General features: G+C 46.7%; 1 protein-coding gene across 1 annotated transcript; it reads right to left on the bottom strand.

The window, feature by feature from the left end:
* Positions 1-5816: 5816 nt before the first annotated feature.
* Positions 5817-14262, bottom strand: LOC308348335 (keratin, type II cytoskeletal 2 oral-like; the record flags this gene model as incomplete). The annotated part of the gene is made up of 9 exons (XM_080812345.1): positions 5817-6292; positions 6710-6744; positions 8262-8482; positions 9060-9185; positions 9287-9451; positions 10047-10142; positions 10817-10877; positions 12284-12504; positions 13585-14262. 9 exons carry the CDS (start codon positions 14260-14262, stop codon positions 5817-5819), a joined length of 2079 nt encoding a protein of 692 aa, XP_080668471.1.
* Positions 14263-15105: the final 843 nt, after the last annotated feature.

Below are 15105 nucleotides of genomic sequence, written 5' to 3' on the forward strand. Positions count from 1 at the left end.
TTTCGTGGACAGATAATACCGGAAATTTGAAGACACAGAAGAGTATAAACTCGCCTACACACCAATTTTAACGAATACCTCTCTTTAGTAGAAAAGTATACTGAAGAGCAGCTGCTGACGCAGATTCCCGGATTCAACATGGCGGCTCCCATAGCAACAGGAAAGCACCGCAAAGATGAGGTGGCTTGATGACCTATTCAACATGCCACTCTCATTACAGACTTTCTGGCATTTAAACAGATGTTTCTGGGCTCCAGAGAAGAAAAAGAAGGCCAAAGACTGGCCTTGAGTAGTGATTTAGTAGTGACTTCATTGTGCAAATCATCTCCCATGGCAGCTTCCTGAAAATCCCTACACTAGCTCCCGCCTGCCGGCAATGGCGGCCTCCTGCACAACATGGGCCCAATAGGCCAGGAGAGGCTTCTGCTTGGGATGACTGGAGAATACACCCTGGAAAGAATGGTTCTGTTCTACAAGGTTTATTGTTTATTTATTCTACAAGGTATTGATTGGTCAGAACGATAATTACCTGAATTTCCCAGGACTTCTGCTTTCCCTGAAACACCTTCTTCTATTCAATAACCCCTAGTATTCCTGCCAAAGCAGATGCCTCTCTCAGGTGCTTCTGAGAGTCAGACTGCTCTGGAACAAAACTATGTCAGGCGTTCCACCTGGAAGATCCCTGCCCCCAGAATACATATTCCGGTGACAACAAGTGGAACAACACCAGCACATACCCTCCCTGTCCGAAATACCACAGACAGGCTTTGCATAAATCTTCCTCGGGGCTCACAGTTCTTTCACTTGGTTTAGAGTTTCAGTCCGTCAAACCCAATGTCCCACCTGTGTGGAGTTTTTTTACTATTTAGGAGTGTTTATTTATGGTGTTGAAATAGCTGCCCCAGTATGTGCTATGGTGAGTGCTGTGATATGTTAATAAAAAATTAAAAATTAATTTAAAAAATAGCTGCCCCTATCTTCAGATTAATGAAATGCCTCTATTTTCAGCCCACCATTATGGGAAAATTAGAACTAGTCTTGGCTGTGGGGATAAACTAAAAAAAGGATATCTTGGGGCGCCTGGGTGGCTCAGTGGGTTAAAGCCTCTGCCTTCGGCTCAGGTCATGATCTCAGGGTCCTGGGATCGAGCCCCGCATCGGGCTCTCTGCTCAGCAGGGAGCCTGCTTCCCTTCCTCTCTCTCTGCCTGCCTCTCTGCCTACTTGTGATTTCTGTCTGTCAAATAAATAAATAAAATATTAAAAAAAATAAAAATAAAAAAAGGATATCTTTTACCCAAAAGCTACATGTAAAAATCAGCTTCCAGTCTTGGATTTGCAGTTCTTCTATCACTGTCTTCTTCTAGTCCTGATGTAGTTGCCCTGCTGCAAAAGAAATCTTTTTTTAATAAGAATCATTTTGGGGCAGGGGAGAAATTTTATCATTTTTTTTAAAGTAGGCTTCACATCCAATGTGGGACTTGATCTCACAACCCTGAGGTCAAGAGTCGCATGCTCTACCAACTGAGCCAGCCAGGTGCCCCTGAAAAAATATTTTTGTAGATGAATGCTCAGACTAATTCTGTAGGTTTAGTCTTAGAATTTCTGTGATTACCCCCTTAAAGATCTAAGTATTAAATGGCTATAATTTTCAGCTGTCAGCTCTATGAAGGCAAATACGTTGTTCATTGGAGTTACTATTTTACTAGACACGAAGGAATATATACTGTATGCTGGAAATAGACTAAACTTATCCTTTTCTTATGGCACATTGAGTATTTAGGCAGATTTGCTTAAAATTCTTTATGTATAAATCAGTTTGTTAGGTTTTGGGTTGGGATTAAGATGCGTTTGGTAAAAATGTCATTCTTCAAGCTCTGCTCTTCCAACTCTATTCTTCTCCCAGTCAAAGTGATGTTCACTGGTCTAACTCAGCCTGAATAGAGGGGGATACCAAAGAGCTTTAATGATCCGCTATTTGGCTTAGGTTTAATAAAATGTTTGGTAGAGTATTAATGACCAGAAAACATGTATGTCACGCTGTTAGAAAGAAGGAAAAAATGTTGTTTAATTCCCAATGTGTACTTCTGTGGGGTTTTTTTTTAAGTAAAAATAAGAATCTGAGGGGCACCTGGCTGGTTCAGTCAATAGAGCATTCAACTCTTGATCTCAGGGTTGTGATTTTAATGCCCAGATTAAGTGTCGAGCCTACTTTTTTTTTTTTTTTTTTTTGGAGAGAGAGAAGCAGATTCACAGCTGAACAGGCAGGGAGCCTGATGCGGAGCTCATTCTCACAACCCTGAGATCATGACCTGAGCTGAAGGCAGACACTTAACAAATTAAGCCTCCCAGGTGCCCCAGGCATGGAACCTACTTAAGAAAAAATAAGAATCTGCACTGAAAAATAAAATAACAATCTCCATCTATATTCATTGTTATAGGAAATATTATTTGGTAAGTTTCTTCCCAGCTAGACTGTAAACTCTTGAGAGCAGAGATTACCCGTGGTCCCCATTCTATTCCTGATCCCGGCACAATGTCTGGAAAATGATAGGCACTCAGTCTAGTTGTTGAATGACTAAATGGATAAATTCCACAACAGAGTAAGTGAAAAATCAGGTTGTAAAACAGTATGTATTTTTAAGGCCCTATTCTGTAAAAGATGATACATTTACACATACCTATCTCCATGTATGTGTGTGTGTGCATGCACATGTGTACACATAGGAAAATCTCATAGGGAGGTGGAATTATAGATCATCTTTCTTTTTCTTACTTTCCTGAATTTTATGTATTTCATACAAGTATGTGTTGTTTTTATAATCTGGAGGAAGATTTTTAGAAGAAGAGGGAAAGACTAAGGATAAAGAATAAAAGACAGGTGTGCTTGGGTGACTCAGTTGATTAAGCATCTGACTCTTGATTTCAGCTCAGGTCATGATCTCAGGGTCACGGGATGGAGCCCTGTGTTTGGCTCCGCTCAGTGCAGAATTTATTCAAAATTCTCTCTCTTCCTCTCCCATGCCTCTCTCTTTCTCTCTGTCTTTCTCTCAAATAAATAAATCTTTAAAAAAAAAAAAAAAAGAAGGAGGAGGAGGAGGAGGAAAGTTAAAGGATGGAGAATGAAGAAACAGTTGCCTCTAGGAGACAGATTGTTTAATCCTAAGGACATAACTGGTAGGATTTCAAGCTTCCATTTGGGTAGACTCCTGTCACCCTTCTGACCATTCCATAAAAGTGAATACCTACTCTACCTACCCTGGCTGCCTTCAAAAGCAAAAGATGGCCGCAGTGTGTCTTCACATGGGAGATGGATTTCAGGGATTCTTCATGGCTCCAAAAGCTCAGGATTGCCGCCTTCCCAGACACTTAGGGATAATCAATTTTCTCCAGCCCCTAGCCTGGCCTCAGACATGATGGCCTCATCTTGGAAGCTTCCCTGTTCCACTAGCATGTGGCTTAGTCCCAGCCTGTGTCAAGAACATGAAATGTGATGCTAGTCCTAGATTCTCCTAGGCTTTGGTCTGGATATCTACTCTATAACCTTGCCCTTCCTCCATGTCGCCCAGATTCTCCTTCCCAGGCCTGCTCCAGGCTTCTTCTCCAACACACCTGATCATCCCCCTCTCTCAATTCCAAGCATCCTGTAGTCTCTCACTACCTCCTCCCTCTGTTACCCTCTCCACCATCTCTCCTCAAAAGCACTCGTAAGAGGGTGCCAGGCTCTCACTGTCAACTTTCAGCTTCATCCTGCTTGGGGTGTGACTTATTTCCGGCTGAGGAAAGGAAGGTCCTGCTCTTATTACTCTCCTCATTCTTCCAGTTAACCCCCGAAATATTCACTGCATGTCCCACACGCTGTGCAGAGCCCTAAGACAATACTCAGGAACAAACTCTCCACACATGGAATGATGGATAAGGGTCTGAGCAGCCATCCCCGAACCCTGCTTCTTCAGTCTGATGAGAGCTGGGTTAGTGCAGTGCCTTCAGCCTCTACCCAGGAGGTTAGGCAACGTAAGGAGCAGAGTATCTGGGATGTCTTCCTAGGAACTGGTGATGCTTCTTGTAAGGTCTCCAAAAGACCAGTAAGAGCAGCAAACCAGAGTGGCCTGTCCTGCTCCCACAGTACCCAGAACTGTGCCAAGAGTAAATGGGGAAGGGGCTACCTCCTGCCAGCAGGCCTTGAAAAAATCAGCAAGGATTTATTACACTCTCAAGTGGGAACTTTAAAATTAGTCTCCTCCAAGTCTTGAGACCAGGGCTGTTATATTTCAGGTAAGGCAATGATGGCCCTATATTATGTCTGCCCAAGTGGGAAATCTGGCCTAATCCTGAGGTCCTGTATTAGGAAACCCATTCCATCAGAGGTATAAACTGTATTCTCCAGTATCTTCTTTGTTGGTAATAAAAGCAATATTGGGTCTCCATTTGCTCATACCTTTGTTTTATTTTTTAACTGGCTCAGAACCTGGCCAGGGAAAAGAGGATGTTATGTATTGACCCCTCCAGACTCCAGGAGCTGTGTTTTCAGCAAGAGAATGTGCTGTGCTTATTTCACTCAGCATAATCTCTTCCAGTCCCGTCCATGTTATGCTGAGTGAAATAAGTCAAGCAGAGAGAGTCAATTATCATATGGTTTCACTTATTTGTGGAGCATAAGAGATAACCCAGAGGACGTGGGGAGATGGAGAAGAGAAGGGAGTTGAGGGAAATTGGAGGGGGAGATGAACCATGAGAGACTATGGACTCTGAAAAACAATCTGAGGGTATTGAAAAGGAGAGGGGTGGGAGGTTTGGGGAGCCTGGTGGTGGGTTTTTATGGAGGGCATGTATTGCATGGAGCACTGGGTGTGGTGCATAAACAATGAAATCTGTTACACTGAAAAGAAATTAAAATAAATAAATAAATAAATAAATAAATAAATAAATGAGAATGTTCTGTGTCTGGCCAGCATGAGAGTTGAAGAAAAGGGGCTGCACTCCCAGTAGAATCTATTCCCTTGATGAACTGTAAAACTTTATTTTTTCCAAGACTGGATCCCAGAGGCCTGCTCAGAGGCAGGGAGGATGGATGGGAAGACCTCCTTGGGAAAGGGGGACCCCACTTAAGCAACATAAATACTCTTGGGCAGACCTATCACAAGAACCTGGCTAAATGGACAGAGGAGAAGCCATGACTACTGAGTATCCTTTATACCCATCACTGAACTTTGGAAGACCACCATCCACACCTGATTTCTCTCCACTCTCGGACCTCAGTCAATTCTATGACCCCTTGAATGAAAGCCAAACACCAGAATGTGAAATACAGTGCAATTTATTGAGAGAAGAAAGTGCAACATACTCATCACCAGAGGATCCACAGCTGGGGGAATTAAAGGGACAGAGATAAGTTAGGACAGGATGCCCAAATGTGGGGAGGGCACCCTGTAAACCAACAGTCCAGAGAATTTAACCATTCACCCTCCAGCACTCCCCCACTCAGCGGGGCTGATATATGCCTTCTTCAGGCCATCAGCTCCCAGTGAGAGAGGCAGATGGGCCAGGGTGGAACAGGCCAGGCTGGGAAGGCCCACAGGAGTTTGGGCTCAGGTATCGTTACCATCGTCAGGGACATCACCATCTGAGATGGGCAGCTGGACCTCCCTGGCCTAGGAGAGATCTTGAGGATGGAGGAGCCAAAAAGTTCAGCCCCTTCTCCAGGGAACTTGAAGAAAAGCAAGGTTGAGTTTGGCATTTGCTGATGCCAAGCATAGTGGGAAGTGCTGTGGGCAGGCTGAGAGGGTTGCAAGTGGGCACAGACACTTAACCCCAGAGGATCACTTGGAGCAGTGCTGGCTGGAGCTGGTGGTCTGGGAGAAGCGGATCCCGGTGCTGCCTCCAGTGCCAGACTTATAGCTGCTGCCTCCTGAGGTCTGGATGCCACCAGAGCTGGAGCCAATTCCACTCTGACTCACAGAGGTGCTGCTTCCACTACTAAGCCTGCTCCCACTGCTACCACTCTGGTAACCCCCACTGCTGCCACTCTGGTAGCCCCCACTGCTGCCACTCTGGTAACCCCCACTGCTACCACTCTGATAGCCCCCACTGCTGCCACTCTGGTAGCCCCCACTGCTGCCAGTGCTGACCCCGTAGCCGCTGCCACTGCTGCCACTGACCCCTCCGTAGCCACCACTGCTGCCTCTGGTGCTGCTGCTGCTGCTGCTGCCTCTGTAGCCACCGCTGCTGCTGCCACTGAACCCTCCACGGCTTCCACCAGAGCTGCTGCTTGTGCTGGTGACATTGCTGACCACGGCTGTGGAGAAGAGGCACTCAGTTCAGGCAAAGGCCCAGGTCTGGATCACAGCTCTACCCTGCTTAGCTGTGCAAATTTGAGAAAGATACCCAACTTCTCTGAGGGCTAAGCTGGTAAATGATAAGAGTGAGCATGGTCCTCTGGTGTCCCCCAAGAACAAGAGCCAGCAGCATTCACGGAAATTTCTGGTTCTCCAATCTAGGGAACTCTCCAAGACCACAGGCATTTTAGCTTTGGCCTTAGAGTTTCCCTGCTTATGCTAGCAGGGGATTGTGTGGCCATAGCCTGAGACTCTGGCACTATTTGGTGGCCTGGCCTCTTTGCATGGGTCAAGCTGTCCTGATGTAGGCTGGCAGTGAAGATGTTCCTGGTCACCCTTTTTGCAACCCAGGGAGAAAGTTTGGAAGGGCTACTTACAAATGCTCACAGCACTCTGACACTCTCCGGACATCCTAAAAAGGAAAAGAAGGAAACATGGGTTATTTCTGCCATGAGTCATTAGCCACAAAGCTGAGCGTTCATAACCTTGGGAGCCATACTCCCCCATTTGCCCTATGAGGGGTCAAGCCCCTAGGGGAAGAAAGGCTATTCCAAGTGTCTCTATGACCCCGTATCCCCAGGAAAAGAGCCTGCTTTGGGGGAGTTGAGGTGTCCAGGAGATTCACCAGCCTCCCTCTATTTCTCCATCTGTCCATCCTCTTTCCCTTAGTTTCCAGAGCATCTGTTCCAGGTCAACTGCTCAACACCCAACTCCCAGTTGGTTAGCCCTTTAGTGGTTCAGATAGGTAAAATGTGAGAGGGGCTGACACTCAACACACGATGAGTTTGAAGATGTCCTGCCCACACAACTCATTTTCTTTTTTTTTTTTTTTAGATTTTACTTATTTAATTGACAGAGAGAGAGATCACAAGTAGGCAGAGAGGCAGGCAGAGAGAGAGAGGAGGAAGCAGGCTCCCTGCCGAGCAGAGAGCCCGATGCGGGGCTCGATCCCAGGGCCCTGAGATCATGACCTGAGCCGAAGGCAGAGGCTTCAACCCACTGAGCCACCCAGGCGCCCCCACAACCCATTTTCTATGCCTTGTTCTTGTTCATGGAGAAGGCATGGCCACATATCTGAGCAGACATGGAGCATGTCTGCATACCTTACCAGTGTGGGACCCACTCCATCCTCATCCCAAATTTCCAGTACACATAGCACCATTATCACTCCCACTCCTTTTCATAGAAACTTATAAAAAAATCCTTAAGTTTCCTTCTCACACCTGAGTTCTTCTTCCTCCATCAAATTGGAAGCTATCTGAGGACAGGATACATAGAGCAGCTTTCAGCAGAAAGGTCTCTCGATCCTTGACAGTCCTTTGGCATTTGATATTCACTCACTAAACCCTTATCTGCTACTTGATACTGTGCTACTTTTTCCAGAGTGTGTGTGCATCAGCCACTTTCCCTATGGATTCAGTCTCAGGGGTGGAGGGCTACAGGACTGTCTGTACTGTGCTGTCCAATATGGTAACTGCTAGCCACTTGAAGCTAGCCAACTTTACTAAAATTAAATTAAGTGTAAAACTCAATTCCTCGGTTTCACTAGCCACATTTCAATACTCAAGTGAGTAATAGCTACTGTATTAGACAGCACATAGAACATTTAGAACATTTCTGTCATCTCAGGAAGTTCAGTGGACAGCACTGTAACTTTTGTTATAACCCCAAAGCACTCCTCCTTACTCATTGCTCATAAAGAGGATCAACAGAGCTATGTAATACAACATCGTTGGCCACGGTAAACTGGAGAAGTGTATGATCTTGATTGACAAAAAAATGGGGACACTTGAATCCTAAATTCTGTCATTCAGGAGATTCCTTACCCTTTGTCTGGGTTGTCTTCTCCAATCATCTTTCTCTCTTTCTTTGTTATCAAAGGTCACTCTAAAATCCTATCAGGAGAATGCTGACCCCACAGCACCTCACCTGCACTCCTCGCCCTCCAACAGCTTCCTGTAGGTGGCAATTTCCACATCCAGTGCTAGCTTCACATTCATCAACTCCTGGTATTCTTTCAGCAGCCGGGCCAGGTCATCCTTGGCCTTCTGTAGGGCAGTCTGCAAGCCTTGGAGCTTGGCATTGGCATCCTTGAGGGCCATCTCCCCACGCTGCTCAGCTTCAGCAATGGCCGCCTGCAGGTTGGCATTCTAGGAAAGGAAGAGGTAGGAGACCAATTAGCATAGTGACCAAGAAACAAACAGCTGATCTTTCCTGAAAGTTCTCTTCCCTGTCCCATACCCCCGTCCCACACCCCACTGAAATTAACTCATGTCTCATCAAGCAAAGGAACACTGATTTGCTGGTAAAGGGAGTAATGGTCTAGTAACTGGTTCTTTTTTTTTTTTTTTTTTGCAAGACTGTTAAAAACTCCCTTGCCTAATTAATCACTTTGTTCCAGTAATACAAATTAGCCAGTGAGGTTATGTGAAATGCATGATAAATAGTTCACTGAAGGCAGATCCTACTGAAACCAAGTGTTTAAGGCCATCCCTACAGTTGCAAGATTTGCTGGGAAAGCCAGAATGAGCGACCATCTCTCCTTAGGGAATTTCCAAGAAGCTCAGATTCAAGAAAGAATCTCTGGGAGGATGGACTCTCCTAGCTTCCCCACATATGACACCATGAAAGGACAGAGAAAGCATGTGGCAGAGGCATAATTGTTGCTTCTCTTTCTCTTCAAGACCCAGAGGACCTCCAGGATCTCTCCATTAGGTCCAGACCCACCTGCTTCTTAACATTCTCAATCTCGGCCCGCAGCCTCTGGATCACCCTGTTGAGCTCCATGATCTCACTCTTAGTGTTCTTCAGGTCATCCCCATGCCTGCCAGCGGTGGTCTGCAGTTCCCCAAGCTGACAGAGGGGAAACCAATCAACATAGTTTTGCAGGGTTAGAACATTCTTGGTCAGCAAGATCTAAACCTAGGCTATGGGGACAAGGAGAAGGCTCCCACCTTGGTCTGGTACAGTGCCTCAGCCTCTGCCTTGCTCCTTTGGGCAATGTCCTCGTACTGGGCCTTGACTTCGGCAATGATGCTGTCCAGGTCCAGGCAGCGGTTGTTGTCCATGGACAGGACAACGGACGTATCACTGACATGACTCTGCATCTGAGACAGTTCCTATGGGGGACATGGATGGTCATTTTCACCACCCCTTGGCCCCAGAAGATGCTGGGAATGAAGAAGTCCAAGAATCTTTTGCCAGCAAAGATATCCCAACAGTGGGGCCAGGAATGGGACAGTTAGAAAACTAAGCTTGCATTTCAGACCTAGCTATAGCCTAAGAGATCCCAGACAACAAAGTTAAAGAGAAAGGCAAACGTGCAAATACAATCATGTTGTCAGCCTGAGAGTATCAGGCAGTGAGCCCGACTGTGTGGGTTTCCATGGGACTACAGTAGGAAGGAGTACTCTGCAGGAGCTATCTATGATACTGGTATAGGACCAGAGGGAAGGTATAGAGCAAAATAGACTGAGAACAGAAGGAAAACAAAGACAAAGAGGGATCTTGGCCCTATGGCTCAGGTCTATGCAGGCTGGGAGAGCAAAGTTAGCATTTTCTGGGGGAAGCATAGCTAAGTTCCAAGCCCTGTTGCTTGTTTTGGGCGAGTTCTGCCACTTGACTATCCCTAAAGTCCTACTCAGGAAAGCATGTCTGGGAAGATGCAGACAGGAAGGCTCTGGAGCTTGGCAAACCAAGGAATCAAAAAATCACCATCTCGTAGAGGGTCCTCAAGAAGTTCAGTTCATCTGTCAGGCTGTCCACCTTGGCCTGCAGCTCTACCTTGTTCATGTACGCCGCATCCACATCCTACAGGGTGTGAAGGCAGGAAATTAGAAACGCAGCAGGATGACCCACTCTACCCCAAACACCACAGCTCTTTCCTAAGCCTTCGTCCCTCCTCCTTGTCCTTCCCCTGTTCTCCTAATTTCCACTCCTCACTTCCCCTTCTAAAAGAAAATCAAAGTGGTTTTCTTCCCTTTAGTTGCCTTGACCAATTATACCCCAATGCTTTACTAAGATATAAACCACTAGCAAGACACTGGAGTAAGGGTAGAAAAATCACATTTATCTAACTGTGACTTTGGGTTTGGGTGCTATATAACCAACCTTCTGAATAGAAATGAGGATATTCTTCTCACTACCTCATCTTTATGATGATTAGTTAAGTAAGCTACAAGTACTGGATGATTGTTATTATTAATAACATCCAAGGTGCACTTGTAGGCTGAAGACCTTGACTAATGCTACACATAAAACCTTCATTATTAGTTCACATTACTAATCAATTCATTAATCACAGTAACATTGTAAGATGTCTACCTCACCAGTAATATATTTAGAGCAGGTTCCCTTGTTTCCAAAAATGTAAGGAGAAATGTAAACCCCACACACAGCATAGGGTCCTTATGCCCCAGAGCAGCTGACTCCATGGGTTAGTGCTCAGAAATAAAGCCTCAACATTTTCTTCCCAGCTCTCTTACCTTCTTGAGCCCCACAAACTCATTCTCAGCAGCATTGCGCCTGTTAATCTCATCTTCATACCTGGCACAGAAAGAAGCACACATTTGGACAGTGACATTTCCAAAGTAAAAGAGAGAGAGAGAGAGGATCCCAAGTACTCACACAGAATCCACTCACCCAGAGACAAGACAAGCTTCATGGGCATGTGACCTGTGCAGTTACACAGGACCCTGGGTTCAGAAGGTCCTCACATTCATTCAGTCTAATGCTCTGCTGGGGCCGTCTTGAAATTCTTAGTAATTTTTTTAGCAAGGGCCCTGCATTTTCATTTTGCACTGAGCCCCCAGAATTATGTAGCCAGTCTGGCTTAGAGACCTCTCAGAGCTGAGGCCACTGCCTCACCCTTCTCCCCCGCAAGTCCTGGTGACAGGCTGAAGTGTGGGTAGGCAGGGTGGGAGAAGACTTCAAGGAGCCTGACTACTTGCCTGGCTCTGGCAGACATCACAAAGCGTAAGATGTGTATATGAGACCCAGAGAGGTATTTGCTCAGACCAGGTTTTCTGCCTCTGTTCCACTTCTTTTCATTAATTAGAGTTGCTTCTTATAGAATTTGGGTTAAGAATAAATTCATGTCTTCTGAACGCATCAAGGTTATGAGATTCCTGCTTATTCACGACTATAATCTCCAACCAGGGGTCTAGATCTCATGAAGATTGAAAAATGGAGTGGTTCCAGGAGAAGAGATTTCTGAGCAATGTCAATCTGAGTTGCCACTGGATTCTCAGTGCTCAGCACAGAGCCTGGGTGTCCGCCAGGTTTGTGCAGTTAAACCGGAATGGGGCCTCCTCAGAACAGGTGTGCCCACCCCTGTGGGTCCTGACCGTGGGGATGTCCGGAGCTCCCTCCCCACCTTGAGAGGCCCAATTTACCTCTTACAGACTTCAGAGGGTGTCAACTACAACCCCAAACATGCAGAAGGGGGCTGACTGAAGCTCCAGAGACAGGTTATTGGGCACATTGAAAGAGTACTTTACAATGTGTGGCCCTAGAGCATCTGCCAAGAACTCCTGGCAGCTATGGGGCACTGGGACTCCTGGGACCTGCCCCACACCTACTGATTCAGGATATCTAGGACCAGAGCACAGGAATGTGCATTTCTGACAAGCTTCCAAGGTGATCCCTATGTACGGTAAGTGTAGAGGGCAGACTCTTCATCCCAAAGGGCTTTTAACTCTGGGTAGATTCTCTTATCCAACACGGCTAGTGTAGGAGGGGGTCCCTGGAGCCTGAAAAATCTGTCACAATCAGCCACCTTGAAGTCTCAGTCCCCACCCTCTTTTCCCCTTCTGCTTGGTCATGCCTCACTCAGCAAGTCCATCTAAGAGTATTGACTGAAGGTACAGTCTGGAACAGTTAAAATCTCAAGCTGGGGCTACACCTGCCTGCTAATTCCCCATAAGGGGAAACTCCCCAGTTGAGTCCCTTACTTCTTTTTGAAGTCTTCCACAAGGTCCTGCATGTTCTTCAGCTCTCCTTCCAAGTTCCCTCTCTCCCCCAGAGCCAAATCCAACTGCCTGCGCAGGAAGCTGATGTAGGATTCAAAGAAAGGCTCCAAGTTGTTGGGTCCTGAGCCAGAGCCTGTGGTCTGTTGCTGGAGCAGCTCCCACTTGGTCTCCAGGACCTTGTTCTGCTGTTCCAAGAACCGCACCTGTATCAGGTGAAAAAGAAAAGGAATGAGCCTCTTGAGTTGGGCAAGTGGGACTATGCATCCCAAAGAGTGGAAATGTGGAAATGAACCAAGTTCTCCAATCTGCAGTAGCCTCTGGGGTTTTTTTAACTGAGAAGAATGAGAATTTAGACAAGGGAGAGCTACAATGTGTTGTTTACTCTGTACTTACCATTTTCACTTATTCTATCTCATTTAATCCTCACCACCACCTAAAAAGGAAGTGTTATTATCCCTTTGTACCTAGGAAATGGAATTTCAAACAGTTTAAGTTGCCCAAACTGACCTGACTACTAAGTGACCAAGCTAAGAGTAACAGCCATCACTGCCCTAGTCTATGGTGATCCTTCAGAACACAAGTACAGAAGATAGGCATAAATAAAGTTATTTATAATTGTTTTTAAGTGAAAATTTTACCTTCCTACAGGCAGTGAAAACAGTCAACAGGGTCTAACTTTTCCTAAGTTGTTTCATATTTCCTCTAGTTTTTTTCCCTTTCAGTTACTCAGCATATAGCTGATCTGGGTTTAACTTCAAACCCCAGGCTCATTACCCCAGACCCAGTACACCCTTCCTTGCCCCAGCATAGATAACACAAATTAATATCAGTTAAAATGCAGGACCATTCAGAAGGTAAATTAGTTGCCAACACTCATCACTGAGAGGCAGTCCCAAGGTTCTTACTAATGCAAGTTTGATTACCAGCTAGTTTATATTATCAGGAAGTTGCTTTTCAAGAGAAATTGAATGTTAACTATAATAATTTCATGGCTAATGCCCTGTTCTTCAAAGGACAACAAACATGTTTGGACCCTCACTTCATTTTCCCTAGTCCTATCCCTAGAAGAAAATGAGAATCTAGAATCCTTTCCCTGTTTCACAGCAGGGAAAATAGGGCCTGAAGAGCAAGAGCATGCCTGCTCTCCTGAAGGGCCCAAGGCAAAACCAGGACAAGAAACCAATACCCCTGCCTATAAGCCTGGCAGATCCCACTGGTGTCTTCATACACCAACACCCTGGGCAGCCAAAACCCTCCCTGGCACCTCTGAGCTTTGCCCTCACCTTGTCGATGAAGGAGGCAAACTTGTTGTTGAGGGTCTTGATCTGCTCCCGCTCCTGGGTCTTTATTTGTCCAATCTGAGGGTCAATCTCCACATTGAGGGGCTGCAGGAGGCTCTGGTTGACAGTCACTTCCTGGATTCCTCCAGGGAAGCCACCAGGACCAAAGCCACCAGGCCCACCAAAGCCACCAGGCCCACCAAAGCCACCAGCCCCACCAAAACCACCGGCTCCACCAAAACCACCGGCCCCTCCGAAGCCACCAGCTCCTCCAAAGCCACCAAGCCCTCCTAAGCCACCAGCTCCTCCAAAGCCACCAGCCCCTCCTAAGCCACCAGCTCCTCCAAAGCCACCTCCTATTCCTCTGCCACCACCAAAGCCACCACCAAAGCCACCTCCATAGCCACCCCCAAAGCCACTGCCACAGCTGCTACGCCCTCCCCCAAAGCCACCAGCCCAGGAGCCACCAGCCACACTGATGGAGATGCTCTTGTTGCCACCCAGGCTGTAGAGGCTGCGACTGCCAAAGCCGCCTGCTCCGGCCCGGAACCCACAGGCTCCTCCGCCAGCTCCCCCAGAGCGGGCCACACAGCTCATCCTGCTGCTGCCAGAGACCACGGCAGAGCGGCCCGAGAAACCCTGGCTGCTGCCACCAGATGTCTTGCAGACTTGTCTGTTCATGGTGAGAGAGCTTGGAGGTCAGTTAGCAATCACTTAGCAAGGGCTGAGAGGGGTAAAGGCAGAGGATGGGGACAAAGAGGAGGGTGGCCTTTATATACCAGAGAGCTAGGCTTGGCACAAGGAAAGGCAAGCAATTAGCTGAGAGTCATCTTGGGTTTGGTTTGCCTCCCAGGCAATAAGTTACTTGTAGACTTGCAACACACCTCCAAACTAATCCTCTGGACCAAAATGACTTTGCTTTTTTAGCTTAATCACCCAAACTTGCCACAGTTGACAAAAGACTGGAGCTCTCCTCCCTTCTTCCCTGTGATTTCCTTAGGGGGCTTAGGGAACTCAGACAGCACCTGATCCAGCAGAATTAATTTGGTTTTGACACCAGGGTCTTAGGACCCATGGAGCTCCATGACACAGGGGTGAGGACCAGACAACTTCTTCCATGTGAGCTGGATCCCTCTCTGCAATGCCAGAGTACCACAGCCCAGTGACATATCATCTATGCCCACCTCTGCAGAGAAATATCCAGAGGAGGGCTTGGGGTGGGGGAATGGCAAGGCAGAGGTCCAGTCTGACACCACCTCAGCCAAGGACATCCATTCGAGCTAGCCTGTCATTTGAGCTAAGCAGTGCTGTTCATGGGAAATAAAAAAATAAAATGTCTGACCTTGGGAAAAGTGGGGGTCATATATGAAGCAAACAAGTATGAGGCTTGGAAAGTGGAAAAGAACAGGTATAGGGAGGAGTCTCCATCTTTGACCTACCATCCACACCCTTTCACCACCATCCTTGACCCACAGTAGATGATTTCCAGATCCAGAAGAAAGAGAGGACACAATGTGGGGACCC

Source organism: Martes martes (assembly GCF_963455335.1).
Source record: "Martes martes genome assembly, chromosome: 8".
NCBI classification, from domain to species: domain Eukaryota; kingdom Metazoa; phylum Chordata; class Mammalia; order Carnivora; family Mustelidae; genus Martes; species Martes martes.